At 41.4% G+C, this 16,091-nt stretch overlaps 1 protein-coding gene across 1 annotated transcript; it reads right to left on the bottom strand.

The window, feature by feature from the left end:
- Positions 1-14,380: 14,380 nt before the first annotated feature.
- LOC103992000 (F-box/LRR-repeat protein At3g48880-like) lies at positions 14,381-15,408 on the bottom strand. Its single transcript, XM_009411550.3, has 2 exons — positions 15,005-15,408; positions 14,381-14,923 (listed from the first exon to the last, which is right to left on the bottom strand). Exons 1-2 carry the CDS (start codon positions 15,349-15,351, stop codon positions 14,446-14,448), a joined length of 825 nt encoding a protein of 274 aa, XP_009409825.2. The 5' UTR covers positions 15,352-15,408; the 3' UTR covers positions 14,381-14,445.
- Positions 15,409-16,091: the final 683 nt, after the last annotated feature.

The raw sequence follows: 16,091 nt of genomic DNA, 5'->3' as shown, positions 1-16,091 counted from the left end.
AGTACTCATACAGGACATCCTTGGTGTCTCAAGTCTAAGAACCAGATACACCACTAGGACTACGGAATCATTGTCTGACAATAAGGCATCATCAACCATCCAGCATTCCGTAAGCGGATCAATCAGTGAACTCATTCTCCAATGAGCACCTGTACTGTATCCCTAGTGTCCCTACACGAGCAGTGAGACCAGCTGCATCCATCATATGGACGGGTATACAGCACACCAGTCTATCCGGTTATCACGATGTCCCTCTCGAGTAACCTATGACCGGGATTATTTAGGATATGTGTTTAAAGGTGAATCGATCTCATTATCGTGATCTCATCACGATCCGATTCCCATTGCACAAATCCAAGGACATCACAATATATATGCATTTATGCAATAGTTATAAAGTGATATACGCCAAAATATAATAAGCAAAAAAGATTCTGTATCAAGTCACACGTGCCATCACTCACGTGATTGGCTTGCTGGGCACTTATGACTAGCAATATCTTGATAGTTTATTTCTTAGAAAATATGCATGTTATTCATTTCTACTGCATCTTTATTTTCAGAAAATGTCGCTTTCAAATCCCTTACGTGGCATACTTGATGTCAACCGCCTCACTGGTCCAAATTATACGGATTGGCTCCGTAACTTGAGAATTGTTCTCACAGCGAAGAAAATCATGTACGTTCTTGATACAGTGATGCCTACGCCCGAAGAAGGGGCAAGCGAGGATGAGATCGCTCGCTACGTGAAGTACATTGATGACTCCACTCTTGCTCAGTGCTATATGTTAGGCTCTATGACTCCTGAGTTATAGAGACAACATGAAAAGATGGATGCCAGATCTATTCTCCTACATATCCGCAAATTATTTGAGGAACAGGGAAGGACTCAGCGATATGAGATATCCAAGAGCCTCTTCCGCGCTAGGATGACTGAGGGGACCCTGGTTCAGAACCATGTCCTAAAGATGATTGAGTGGATAGAGAAACTCATCGATCTAGGAGTGGTCCTAGAGGATAACTTATGTGTCGACATTGTGCTTCAGTCCCTACCAAATTACTTTTCACAGTTCATAATGAATTTTAATATGAACAAGCTTGAGGTGACTCTCCGAAAGCTCCTCAATATGTTGAGGGAGGTAGAGAGTACTATTAAGAAAGAGAAGCCAGTTCTCTATACTAGTGAGACCAGAAAGAAAAGGAAAGAAGAATGGTTCCTTAAGAAGGGAAAGGGCAAGGGCAGACCAGGTAAAGCAAAGGTTGCTAAGAAAGACCCAGCAAAGGACAAGGGCCAGTGCTTCCACTATGGCAAAGATGGGCACTAGAAGAGGAACTGCAAAGAGTACCTTGCAGAAAGAGCAAAACAAAAGCTTGATGAAGCTTCAAGTACATTCATGATCAGTCTCCATTTGTCAGACTCTTATGATAATATATGGGTATTGGATACCGGTAGTGCTTATCATATATGCAATTCGTTGCAGGTTTTGGCAAGGCCTAGGATACTAGAGAGAGGCGAGATGAACCTTAAGATGGTTAATGGAGCAAAAGTTGCTGTAGTAGCTGTTAGCGAGGTCGCCCTACATCTGCCTAGTGGAGCTTTTATTGCATTAGATGCATGTTATTTTGTTCCTTCTATTATCAAAAACATTATCTCTATTTCATGTTTGACAGTTAGTGGATATAAATTAGTTTTTAAGAATAATGGTTGTTCGATATTATTAGGGCAAACTACATTTAGACGCAAACTGCAATTAGACGCAATCGACATTTAGACGCAAACTACATTTAGACGCAAACTGTGTAAACTTTGCTTAGACGCAAACTGTGTTTAGACGTAAACTGCACTTAATTATAAGTATTCTTAGAATCAGCTTTTGCATCAAAATAGTTTTATCAAACGAACGCAACTTTCATTTTTAATCGTTGAAAGATTTCCGCTGCACTAATTCACCCCCCCTCTTAGTGCTCTCGATCCTAACAATTGGTATCAGAGCAAGGTTAACTCTCTAACGGATTAAAACCCAAAAGAAATGGCATACGCTGGAAACCAAGAGGGGCATTCTATTATGCGTCCACCCATGTTCAGTGGGACGGACTACACCTACTGGAAGACCCGAATGAGGATCTTTCTTATTTCTATGGATTTTGAACTGTGGAATCTTGTCGAAAACGGATTTTCGAAGTCTTCTCTTCCAATGATCGATTGGAATGATTTGGAGAAGAAGGCTTTCGCTCTTGATGCAAAGGCTATAAATGCCTTATTTTGTGCACTTGATAAAAACGAGTTTAACCGTGTTTCAACTTGTGAAACTGCATTTGATATTTGGCACACACTCGAAGGGACCCATGAAGGCACAAGTAGAGTAAAAGAGTCAAAAATCAATTTGCTGTTACGTTCTTTCGAACTTTTCCGAATGAAACCGAGTGAAACCATTGGCGACATGTTTACCCGTTTCACGGATGTCGTCAACGGTCTAAAAGGACTCGGAAAGAGCTTTTCTGATTTTTGACCTTGTTAATAAGATACTAAGATCCCTTCCTAAGAGTTGGGATCCTAAAGTCACTGCTATTCAAGAGGCAAAAGATCTGCGAAATTTCCCTCTTGAAGAACTAATTGGGTCAATAATGACCTATGAAATGACTTGTAAAGCTCATGAAGAGCAAGAAGACATCCTTCCAAAGAACAGGAAGGATATGACACTCAAAACTTCTGAATGCCACTTGAGAGAAAACTCAAGTGATGAGGACTGTGATGATGACTTGGCACTTCTAACAAGAAAGTTTAAAAAGTTCTTTAAAAGAAACAAGTTTAAGAATGATGCAAAAAATAAACTTGAACCCAAGAAGGACCAAGTAATCTGCTATGAATGCAAAAAGCCGGGACACTACAAGAGTGATTGTCCCCAAGTCAAAAGGAGAACATCAAAGAAGAAGGTGCTTCAAGCAACATGGGATGACTCGAGAGCATCCGAAGAAGAGGAGTCCAACACCGAGCAAGTTGCTCATTACGCCTTAATGGCCATCGAAGATGAGGTAACAAATTCAATAGATGTAGATTTATCATTCGATGAATTATTAAATGCTTTCCATGAATTGTTTGATGAATGTAAGACTATCAGTAGTAAATACAAATTGCTAAAAAAGGAGCATGATAATCTTATTTGTAATTTCGATAAGTTAAATGCTGAACATCATGATAGTTTAAGCCCATGCATAAAATGCCATGATCTAGAAACTCTCCAAAAAGAAAACTTGCTACTTAAGGACACCTTGAAGAAATTCGAGGTTGGTAGCAAGTCATTGAACATCATCCTTACAAACAAGGGTCACGTTCCCAAAAGAAGTAGAATTGGATTCGTGAGAAGTCCTCACCAAAATCCAACCACCTTCATAAAAGGCTCCATCTTACATATTCAACATCAAGACAAATGTAACTTCTGTTGTAAATTTGGACACAAGACACATTGTTGTCCATTCAAGAAAATAAGTCCAAACAAATTGATTTGGGTTCCTAAAGGAACCATGACAAATTCTATGCAACATGATAAGAAATGTAGATCTATTTATGAGGCACCCAAAAGCAAATGGGTACCTAAACATCATCATTTCTTGTAGAAAACTAAACCTTCGCAAGCTAGGAGCAAGAGATGGTACCTTGATAGTGGATGCTCAAGGCATATGACCGGAGATCCATCTCAATTCTCTAAGCTCACTAGCATAGACGAAGGATATGTCACCTTCGGAGACAACAACAAGGGTAAAATCATTGGCAAAGGAACCATAGGTAACAAATCCAACTTCTCTATTGAAGATGTTTTGCTAGTTGATGGTTTAAAACATAACCTCTTGAGCATTAGTCAATTATGTGATAAAGGATATATTATAAGATTTGAATCTAATGCTTGCATCATTGAAAAACCACACAAAAATATATCTATGATTGCATTGAAACAAAATAACGTATACACTATTGACATCAATGATTTGTGTAATGAAATGTGTTTTTCTGCTTTGAATGAGGATGCTTGGATATGGCATAGAAGATTAGGTCATGCTAGCATGAAACTAATCACTCAAATATCATCCAAAGAACTTGTAAGAGGAATTCCTCATATCAAGTTCATCAAAGATAATGTATGTGATGCTTGCCAATTAGGTAAACAAATTAAGAGTAGCTTCAAATCTAAAAATCAAATAAGCACCTCTAGGCCCTTACAATTGATCCATATGGACTTGTTCGGACCAAACTCCACATCAAGCCTAGGAGGTAGCAAATACGCCTTCGTCATCGTGGATGACTATAGCAGATACACATGGACTTACTTCTTAAAACAGAAAAGTGAGTGCCTTAGATCTTTTACCAAGTTTTGCAAACTTGTTCAGAATGAGAAAGGGTCTATGATTTCATCAATTAGAAGTGATCATGGTGGTGAATTTCAAAACCAGGATTTCCAGGAATTTTGTGAACTCAATGGATACAACCATAATTTCTCTACTCCTAGAAATCCTCAACAAAATGGAGTTGTAGAAAGAAAAAATCGAAATTTACAAGAAATGGCAAGAACCATGTTGAATGAACACAACCTACCCAAATATTTTTGGGCCGAAGCCGTAAATACTGCATGCTACATTTTGAATAGAGTTCTAGTAAGACCTCTACTAACCAAAACTCCCTATGAGTTATGGAACAATAAAAAACTCAATGTTTCATATTTTAAAGTCTTTGGGTGTAAGTGTTTTATCTTAAATAAAAAGGACAACTTAGGAAAATTTGATGCTAAATCTGATGAAGGAATCTTTCTTGGTTATTCTACTGTTTCTAAAGCCTTTCATATCTTCAATAAAAGAACTTTAATTATCGAAGAATCCATTCATGTTGTTTTCAATGAGATTTCCGAAATCATGAAAAATGATCTTGACGAAGATGTTAATTTTGATTCCTTGAATTTAAATGAAACCCCTTCTCCAACTAGCAACTTGGATGCATCCACTCACGAAATATCCTTACCCAAGGATTGGAAGTATGTAGATGCTCATCCCAAGGAGCTAATATTAGGAGACACGTCAAAGGGGGTTCAAACACGATCTTCTCTTAAAACTTTCTGTGCAAACGCCGCCTTTCTCTCCCAAATTGAACCCAAATGCGTTGACGAAGCCATGAAAGATTATTCATGGATTATCGCAATGCAAGATGAATTGAATCAATTTGAGAGAAATGAGGTGTGGAAGCTTGCTCCTAGGCCAAATGACCATTTAGTTATTGGTACTAAATGGGTTTTCAGAAACAAGCAAGATGAAAATGGTATCGTGGTTAGAAACAAGGCTAGATTAGTGGCCAAAGGTTTCAACCAAGAAGAAGGTATCGATTACGAAGAAACCTTCGCACCTATGGCTCGATTGGAAGCCATAAGGATGCTCCTTGCCTATGCTAGTAGTAATAATTTTAAGTTATTTCAAATGGATGTTAAAAGCGCTTTTCTAAATGGCTTTATTTCCGAAGAAGTTTATGTTGAACAACCTCCTGGATTTGAAAATAATAGCCTCCCTAATCATGTGTTTAGATTAACTAAAGCTCTCTATGGTTTAAAACAAGCCCCAAGGGCTTGGTACGAGAGACTTAGTTCTTTTCTTATCAAAAATAACTTTACAAAAGGCAAGGTTGATACTACATTGTTTATCAAGAATTTTGAAAATAATTTTCTCATTGTTCAGATTTATGTTGATGATATTATCTTTGGCTCTACAAATGAATCTCTTTGTGAATCTTTTGCTAAAACTATGAGTCTTGAATTCGAAATGAGCTTAATGGGAGAATTAACATTCTTCTTAGGTTTACAAATCAAACAACTAAGCAATGACATCTTTATTTGTCAAACTAAATATGCCATGAATTTATTAAAAATGTTTAATATGAACAACTCAAAGGCTAGTAACACTCCTATGAGCACCTCCACTAAGTTAGAAATTGATGAAAGTGGAGAAAGCTTTGATCAAAAAACTTATAGGGGTATGATAGGAAGTTTACTTTACCTCACTACCACCAGACCAGACATCATGTTCAGTGTAGGACTTTGTGCTAGATTTCAATCAAACCCTAAGATATCTCATCTCAAAGCAGTTAAAAGAATACTTAGATATCTTAATGGAACCACAAATCTAGGATTATGGTACCCAAAATCAGAAAATTTTGAGTTAACAGCTTATGCTGATGCGGACTTCGCTGGCTGTAGACTAGATAGAAAAAGCACATCAGGATCATGTCAATTTTTAGGACATGCCCTTGTTTCCTGGTCATCTAAGAAACAAAGCTCGGTTGCTCTATCAACAACCGAAGCTGAATATATTGCAGCAAGTGCATGCTGTGCACAAGTTGTATGGATGAAAAACACTTTAAAAGATTACAAAGTTAATCTTAAAGATATTCCCATTAAATGTGATAACACGAGTGCAATATGCTTAACTAAGAATCCTATACAACACTCAAGAACAAAACATATTGATATTAGACATCACTTTATACGAGATCATGTCACTAATCATGACGTAACCATAGAGTTCATTGATACTAAACATCAACTAGCTGACATTTTTACAAAACCTCTAAGTGAAGAACAATTTGATTTTATTCGAAGAGAATTAGGAATGTTGATGTGTCCGAATAGATAAATTTGTTAAAATTATTTTTCGGACTATATTGAATGATCAAATCACTTGATTGTCATGTTTCTATGATTATATGTGAAAATCTACAACAAAATCTTGTCCGAATTTATTCGAATGCTATAAAACAGATTTTCTCGTACACTTTCATGAAAAATAAGTTTCTGAAATAGATTTGATGAAGTGATTCATGTGTATGTATTCCATCCTGCAAAATCTTTACATAGACAATGGATTATAACAAAAAGGGGAAGATGTATTTAAAGCAATCTATGTAAAATTCCTCTATAAGCTTGCTATTATTATTTTCCTGGTATCATAATTACTATGCTTTTTGTTGATGACAAAGGGGGAGATATATGAATTGATAAACACTGCCATGATTAGAAATACTATAAGTGATGCTATAAACACTGCTATGATTATGCCATCCTTGCATCACCAAGAGATATATGAACATGTGCTAAAGTTTGCATTATGCCCTGAGTTGATATCTTATCATGTGAAGAAAATGCAAAAATTGCTAGAATATTTCAAATGTGTGCATCATGTAATAGTGCTTCACAGCTTTATATGATAATGTTTAAACTACATGATGAATAGTTACAAACACAATCATACAAACTTGATGATGTATGTCAAGCCTTGACATCATCTTTGAAGAGATACATCATGATGAGTATCATGATGGGAGTATTGATAAGTTTAACTGATCTAACTTATCAATACGTTACTTGAATTCTTAGGTCTTGAATTCAAGGTTGACTTATCTCAACTATGGCATATAGACAGGGGAGTTAAGGATAACTCCATTATCAATTGATTGTCATCATCAAAAAGGGGGAGATTGTTGAATCTCGGATTTTGATGATGAAGTCAATTGTCATTTGTTGTCTAATCTATGTGTTGAGATAAGTGTACAGGATTAACTACGATAAAAGTTAGACAAGCAGCAGGAGTTGCGCCGGAGTCAAGTTCATGATCACGTTGGGAGTTCGAGAGTTCGATGGAAGTTCGGACGGTCGTCGGAGGTTCTGCGAGAACAGATCCGAGAAGTCCAGAAGCTTGCAAAGCGAAGCTCATCGTAACTCGCCAAGTGGATCGTCACAAAGTCCAAGGAGTTTGCCGGAAGTCCGTAGGAGCATCACCGAGGGTTCATCGGATGATCGACGAAAGTTCACCGGAAACTCGCCGGAAGAAGCGATTGACGCACCGAAGCAAAGCTGCAGAAATTGTCTTAGATCTAATCGTAGTTAGCACGTTGATTAAGCTGAAAAATGGGAGGTGATCCCATTAGCTTAATCTTGGGGCAATTGGGCCCCTGAAAGACTAAAATTGGGCCGAATGGAGCTAACCATTCGGACCCTGATTGCATCAGGAGGTGCAACCGCCTAAGCCAGGAGATGGCACCACCTGGGCTAAGTCTCCCAGCGAGACTGGGCAGTGCAACCGCCCCAACCAGGAGGTGGCACCGCCTGAGCTCAGTCTTAGAGCTAGACTGGGCGGTGCAACCTCCTTGACAGAGAGGTGGCACCGCTTGAGCTCGGTCTTCGAGCTCTGGCAGAGAGGTGCAACCGCCTCATTCAAGAGGTGGCACCGCTTGGGGCTTAGTCTCCGAGCCAAACTCAGGCGGTGCAACCACCCCTGACACAGAGGTGCAACCGCCTGGGCTCAGTCTTCAAGCTCTGCCAGGCGGTGCAACCTCTCCAGTTAGGAGGTGCAATTGCCTGGTCTCGGAATTCCGGGATTTGATCGTTTTGAGCTCCAAATTTGAATTGGGTTGGGGCCTATAAATACCCCACCCATTCAGCACTGAAAAGATACAGACCTACACCGAATTCTTGATCTTTTCTGTGATTCTAAGAGCTCAAATTTGTGTAAAGTCCTAAAGTTCTCCTCTTTCTGTTCTTCAAGTCTTGAGTTGTAAAGAGAGGAGAGAAAGGTCCTATAAGGGTTGTCTCCTGAGCCCCTCAAAAGGAGTGAATCTGTAAAAGGGTAGTTGGCCTTCGCCTATTGAAGGAAGGCCTCTAGTTGACGTCGGTGACCTCATCGGTGGAGGAAGCCAAAAGTGGAGTAGGTCAAGACTGACCGAACCACTCTAAATCTCTGGTTTGCATTTATTTTGAGCACTTTATCATTACTACAAACCTCCTACATAGCTAGTGCTCTCTGCGCCTTTACGAACAAGTTTCTAAGTGCTGATCTTTCCGAATATGCATTCAGACGTAAATCGGTGTTTTCATACATTACAGTTTACGTTTACGTTTTGATTCTGCAAAACTGTCTTCTGCGCTTTTACGAACAAGTTTCTAAGTGCTGATCTTTCCGAATCTGTATTCAGACGTAAATCGGTGTTTTCATACATTATAGTTTACGTTTACGTTTTGATTCTGCAAAACTGTCTTCTGCGCTTTTACGAACGAAGTTTCTAAGTTCAGATTCCTTTAAAACTGTGTTTTAGACGTAAACTACTTTTAAACGCAAAACTATGTTTAGACGTAAAACTGCGTTTAGACGCAAACTGCGTTTAGACGTAAAACTACATTTAGACGTAAAATTGTGTTTAGACGTAAAACTGCATTTAGACGCAAACTGCACTGTGCTTAGACGCAATCTGATCTTAGACGCAAACTGCACTTAGACGCAAACTGCGCTTAGACGCAAACTGCGCTTAGACGCAATCTGCATTTAGACGCAAACTACATTTAGACGCAAACTGTGTAAACTGCGCTTTGACGCAAACTGTGTTTAGACGTAAACTACACTTAATCATAAGTATTCTTAGAATCGGCTTTTGCATCAAAATAGTTTTATCAAACGAACGCAGCTTTCGTTTTTAATCGCTGAAAGATTTCCGCTGCAGTAATTCACCCCCCCTTCTTAGTGCTCTCGATCCTAACAGTCCCAAATCTAGTACAACTGGTTATTGGGAGTGATAGTCGACCTTACGTGGGCTATTGAGTGTCGATAGAGGATCATCCACTCTCAGCATCATGAGAGGAATATCCCATGTGTTCTTGCTCAAACAAATCCCTAGCCAAGGTCATTCGGGTTGAGAGAAAAGAGTTCTCCGGGAGAATCTGATTAGAGCGAGACTCGAGTAGAAACCATATGGGTTTAACAACACCATGCTCGATATACGGTCTCTAGGATATTAGATGGATGAGGGACTATAGATATACGGTAACCGAGGACAGATAGGTCAAATGGATTGGATTCCCCTGTATCGTTTGGGGACTACGACATAGTTACCTAGTACGCCCGTAGTCGATGAGTTGAGTGAATTATTACAGAGATAATAATTCACTGAGTTAGAAGGAGTTCTGACAGGTATGACTCATGGCCAGCTCGATATTGGGCCTAGAGGGTCACACACATATGATAGGCATTGCGATGAGTAGAGGTTCGGATATGAGATATCCGACGGAGCCCTTGTCTTATTGGATATCCAATAAGCACATGAATTATTGGATCCCATGGATAAGAGCCCATGAGAGATTATTGGATAGAGATCCACTAATCTAAAATGCTTGGATTATTGGATACAGATCCAATACCCACTAGGGGAGGATCCATTAGGGTTTGATAAGGGACCTCTATAAATAGGAGGGATTTAGAGCCTCATAGGCTAGAACCTTTACTTGCCTCTCCTATTCTCCTTCCTCTCTCCACCTCAGAGCAGGCTTGGAGTTTTGAGGAGCGTCGTCGCAGCCCTACTGTGTGGATCACCGCTAGAGAGGAGGACGCTTGACCTTCTTCACCCTCTCCTAAAGATCTGCAAGGAAACAGGGATATACGATCTCCTTAGGTAACACAATCTACTCTATACGCTGTATTTTCAATTTCGCAGATTTTATGCACCAATATTCGCATGACGACGAACATCTCTTTAGGAATTAGGGATTTTGTTTTCTTGCTCTTCCGCTGCGCATCTGATGTCGCCCCCAAGATTTCCCAACAATTAATGCTTAGTATTAATTGTCTAGATCGAAGTATGTTTTTAAATGTGTAAGATTAACTACAATAGCTAGGCATTAAGCAAAATAAAGTCCTGGAGTCAAGGACACGACTTCATTGGGAGTTCGAGAGTTCGTCGGAAGTCCGAACGTTCGTCAGAAGTTTTGGCAGAACCAACCGAGAAGTCTCGGAGCTTGCCAGAGAAGCTCATCGGAACTCACCAAGAAGATCGTCGTGAAGTTCAGGAGCTTACCAGGAGTCCACCAGAATATTACCGAAAGATTGTTGGAAGTTCGCTGGAAGATCGCCGGAAGAATAGACTTGCAGACTTGTTTAGCTCAGATTATGTCTTAGATTTTATAGTTAGCACGTAATTGGGTTTGGATTTGGGGCAACCCAATTAGGGGCCAGCAAGGCCCATGTAAGGATTGTGTTGGGCCCAATGAGAGGCCCAAACAGTACCCCAAGAAGTCTCACCGTCGTGGCATAGTCTTCGAGACTGTGTCAGGCGGTGGTATCGCCAGTCTAGGCGATTGTACCGCCCCTAGCAGGGTGCCATACGGTGGTACCACTAGTATGGGCGGTGGTACCACCCAGTCTAGGCAGTGGCACCACCCAGCATTGCCCCCCAAGCGGTGGTGGTACCGCCCGACCTGGGCGGTGGTACCGCCCAAGGCAATGTCAGTGTCAGACTGACATTGGGTGGTGGTACCGCCCAGCGCAAGCGGTGGTACCGCCTATGCCCGGGGAACCCGGGATGGGAAAGTTTTAGGATCCAAGTTTGAATCAACTTGAAACCTATAAATACCACTCTCATCCCTGGTTAAAGCATACAAGCACAAAGAGTTTAAAAAGTGAAGAATTACTGTAGAAATCTCTTGTGAGAATCCTCCTCTAGTCTAAGTGTTAGAATTCTATTTAGAGATGCGAGTGAGTGCTTGTAAGGGTTATATCCTAAACTCGGTAAAAGGAGAAAAGGGGTGTAAAAGGTGGTTGGTCTTCGCCTATTGAAGGAATACCGATAGTGGATACCGGTGGCCTCGACGGAGTGGATGTAGGTCACGACGATCGAACCACTATAAAACTGCCGTGTTCTTTGGTTTGCATTTTATTCTTGCTATTACCTTAGTGTAAACCTCCTTAAGTGCTTACTGCCTTCAATTCATTACGTACACTTTAAAGTTAAGTTTCCAAAATCGATTTTTCGTCGAAAACGATTTTTATCATACGAAATGCACTAATTCACCCCCCCTCTTAGTGCCGACCTCTTGATCCTAACAGTTAGGTCCCCCACGTTTGCATGCCAAGTGTTTCTATGAGTGCTTGTCCCGCTCTGATACCATCTGTCACGGACTTAGCTGGTTTTGCCTAAGTCGTGCGGCACCCTTGCATGTCCGTCTGCAAAGGTTAGCCTCTCCGAAGCCTCCCATGGTCCCTTAGGACTTACAAAAAAGAAAACGAGTTAGAGAAAGCGCCTCACTCAGGATCCACAAGCAAACATTCCAGAAAACACTTCATAGACAATGCAAATTATAAACAGACTTTACAAGCTCTGAACAGTTGCACAACAAAGGGTAAAAATGGTCCACATCGAATATCTCTCACAAGTGTCCACATGACACAACTTTTATTTATCAGCCTAAGACGGCCACCAAACCCAACTAAAATTGAGCTTTTAAGCCTTCGACTGTCCCTCTACATGCAGTGCAAAGCATGAACAAACCAAAAGACAAGGACATATATAAATATTACATCAAACATCCTATTTAGAACTATGTCCGTGATAGAGTGGGTCATCCATCCGACCCAACTTAGCCTTGTTTTGGGCCTAGTTGACCCCTAACTGAGTTAGTAAGATTAACTATCAATCCTAACTTAATCTAAATTCTAACTATGATAATTAAGACATTAAACAAGCAATCTTTGTCCGGTATGTCAATTATTCTTTAGGCGAAGTCTCAATGAACTTTTGGTGAATTTTTGGTAAGCTTTTGGCAAACTCCCGACGAATTCTTGACGAACTCCTGACGAACTCTCGGCGAGCTCCCGATAAACTCTTGGCGAGCTTCCGACATATCATCCGAATCTTTGACATAGCTTCCGATCTTTGACTCTGGTCCAACATTTGCTTTATGCCTTATTTATTATCGTAGTTAATCCCGCAATATTCTTCTCAACATATAGATTAGATCAATAATTTATCAATTGATTTAATTATCAAAATCCGAGATTCAATATTAATCACCTTTAACTTGAGGCCTTTGACCACCTTCTGGAAGATCCTAACACCTAGGGGAGAGGAAGGTTCAGTTGAGATCTCCATCACATTGTAATACTCCAAGAATCACATTGTACTACTCCAAGAAGGGATCTTAGATCGCCATAGAAGATAGAACTGCAAGAGCTAGTTCCATCTCTCGAACTGGGGATTAAATCGGGTCCCAGGTAATCTAGTCCTAATATACGTTAATGCTTTCTTTATTCGAATCAGGTTTATTGGTAACAAGTTCACCTAGAGAGGACCCATCATCATCCAAAGCGGACCCAAACACCTCCGCATCTTCAATTGGATCCGGATCCACCATTACCTGATTATCTCAGTCAGTGGAAGAAGTCCCATGTGGAGGTAGCATTAATGTGCATAAGCGTTAGGCCCTGCCCCTCACTGGAATCGCCAAAGACCATGCCTTGAGCCTCACCTAGTCGATCACCATCAATAGTCACACGAGTCACGGGAAAATATATGCTCCTCGTGAGGAGGATGCATCACCATCTTCTCCAACCCCGACCACCCTGAAGGGCATGGAAGGAGGCACCGAATGGTGCCTTGAAGACCCATGGGGCTCTATAGAATTCGATGCCTTGAAGACCCATGGGGCACTATAGAGGTCCTCATATTCGCCCTTAGATCCACCCTGAGGCACCTCCACCTTAGCCATCCTACTCTGGGGAGGATTGCTTGGGCATGTTGTTGAGAACAATTAATCCCATAGGGAGAGGATTAAGAGTTTTTTTTTGTTGTAAAACGTTCACAAATAATCATAATCCTCTTATGGGACAACCTGAAAAAGAATCATCCCAGGCCTCGCCGAATCAAACACCTTATTTCAGGAGGTTAATTTCGATACAAACCCTAACGAATTTATCGTTTTCAAATGCAAAAACCCTATCATCAATTTTAAGGTGGCGATAGAAGCAATACTGGTGATGCCCTCCTTGTTCCAGTACTCGAAGGGCAGCCAAAAAAACTGAACCCACAGCAGAGCAGAGGTCAAGGATTGTAGGAGTTCTCTGTGAAGTGAGCATGGTCCCTCGGTAGTTCCAACGTCAGGGTATAGGGTCAATTTAATGACCTTTATAGGGGAGGACGACGACAGAATCTTAGCAATTGAGTGGAGCAAGCCAAAGCTGAGGGGAGGGACCTTACCCTGCAATGATCTCTGGAGGTTTCGCCGAAGGAACAGGAGCAGAAGGTTTCGAAGGGGGAGGAAGAGGAAAGGGTAGGCGGAGGTTCAGAGGGAGCGCCCCATTGATCTTCCCCGCAGGAGGGGGAGGAGGAGGGACATCCCACACCCCAGCGCCGGGGCGAGTAGCCCTCACGCCACCCCCGCGAGCAGCCGAAGGGAAAGATGCATCGGGCGAAACCCTCACTGGGACACCGCCGCGAGATGCCGAAGCCGCACCGCGAGAGGAAGAGTCTCTTCCATGAAATGTCAAAGCTAACATTTCCTATGTGAAGCAAAATTAAAAGCACACAAGAGACTTGGAACACGAAAAGCATAGTGCTTCACCAAAAACATGATCTGTTTAACTGAGCTACAATCTTTGCTAAATAACATGCACATAGAGTGGATCACACTCATCCATATCACAATCAGACTCATCAAACAATTTACAGCCCTCATGCTCGAAGGTTTTGATACCAGAAGCTCTTCTGACAATCTCCTCATCAACCTCAAACCCAATGCAACTGTTGACACGGAGCGTCTCCAGCTCTCTACAGCCACTGATTATCTCCACCAGCTGCTCATTTGGTAAGTATGATTTGCTGAGGGAGAGGTGCTTGATTCTTGGAAGACAATCGACTATGGCAGACACATCTTCCTTCTTGATGGAACCCCACATTCTGAGCCCAGAAAAGCTGCCGCAATTGATACTGATCTGCCTCACCATCTCCAAGAAAGAAGATGGCTTTGACTCCATCTCCAGCGTCTCTAGTTCCTTCCACCTCCCAACCAGCTCTGGAATCTGTGGCTCATCTGCCAGCAGCAGATTAGGGAGCGCCAGCGTCTTCAATCCCGGGCACCTGCTCAATATCACAACAACTCGATCTGAAATCGAACAGTCAGATGTGGTTTAACAGAGAGATCTGCAAGTGAATCCTCACTCGTGGGAGGCATAAACGAAGTCACGGAAGGAGGCACCGAAGGGAAGAGGGAACTTGAGCTCCACCGCGCCGCCATGGCTCCTGGCGACTGCCAACTTGAGGAAGCCCGAGAAAGAGAAGCGGCGGAGGGCGTACTGCGCCGTGAAGGTCCTCGTGAAGTTGCTCCACGGCATGAAGTCCAAGTCCCTCAGGTTAAGAGACCTCCAGCAGAGAGGGTCCAAGGCGGCTCTCAGCCATGCCTTGCACACAAATGGCACACTCAGTGTCAGGTCCTCCAGGCTGAGCTTCCGGAAGACGTGAGCCAAGCAGTCCACTTCCATATCCTCCCATCTCCTCCTCCCCTCCATGTCCTCCTCTCAGCTCACCCCACACAATGTACTGTCTGGAGACTTGGCAGGTTGATGTCACAGCTCCTGCAGCAGCTTTAAAGAGTACGATTGTATCATAAGGCCATGGCAAGTGGGTGGGCTTTAGTGCTGAGACGTGGAAGAGGGGCATGTTTGATGTGTGCCGAATAGGAAACCTATGGACTGTGATGTCACAATTTGGTAGATCGAAGTGAAAAGGAAAGCAGAAATGAGAAAAATAACCTAGAAAAAAAAAAAATTTCTCACGCTTTTTTTATTTTGAAAAAGAACGCATACTTTTTCTGAGTTGGACAAAAGAATCTCTCAACTATTTATGTATCTTTATCCTTCCTTTTCTCTATTCTAAACCAAAAGGCTCGAAGAATTCTTGTGATCTCTAAACGTGTTGCCTTCTTGGAAAAAGAATTCTCAGGATTCATTCGTCAAAGTGACCCTAGTTATAATAGGTGAAATTGGAATAAAAGTCCAAATGGTTTGTCGACGATCAAAGCTACTTATCATAACCTTAAGTCACCTCCAAAGGTCAAGGAAGACGTTTTGTTTGATTAGAAGGTGATCTAGTGGTTGAAGGTTGCTTCTAAGATCAAAGTTTTTCTATGAAAGTTTGCATACTTTCAGTTGGATTTCTAACTTTGTTCATCGTCAGATGGATGTTTGTCATTGTTATCATATGGAATGCAAGTTTATTGTTGAGTTTTGGGCTATTCTTCTATCGGAAA

Source organism: Musa acuminata, chromosome BXJ1-7 (assembly GCF_036884655.1).
Source record: "Musa acuminata AAA Group cultivar baxijiao chromosome BXJ1-7, Cavendish_Baxijiao_AAA, whole genome shotgun sequence".
Classification (NCBI taxonomy): domain Eukaryota; kingdom Viridiplantae; phylum Streptophyta; class Magnoliopsida; order Zingiberales; family Musaceae; genus Musa; species Musa acuminata.
This window is presented reverse-complemented; position numbering and strand designations above follow the sequence as displayed.

Excerpts from the sequence above, each read along its gene's own strand:
- LOC103992000 (XM_009411550.3), bottom strand. The coding sequence starts at position 15,351 with ATGGAGGGGAGGAGGAGATGGGAGGATATGGAAGTGGACTGCTTGGCT. Across the intron at positions 14,924-15,004 it reads TTCGTTTATGCCTCCCACGA|GTGCCCGGGATTGAAGACGC; the intron begins GTGAGGATTCAC and ends GATATTGAGCAG.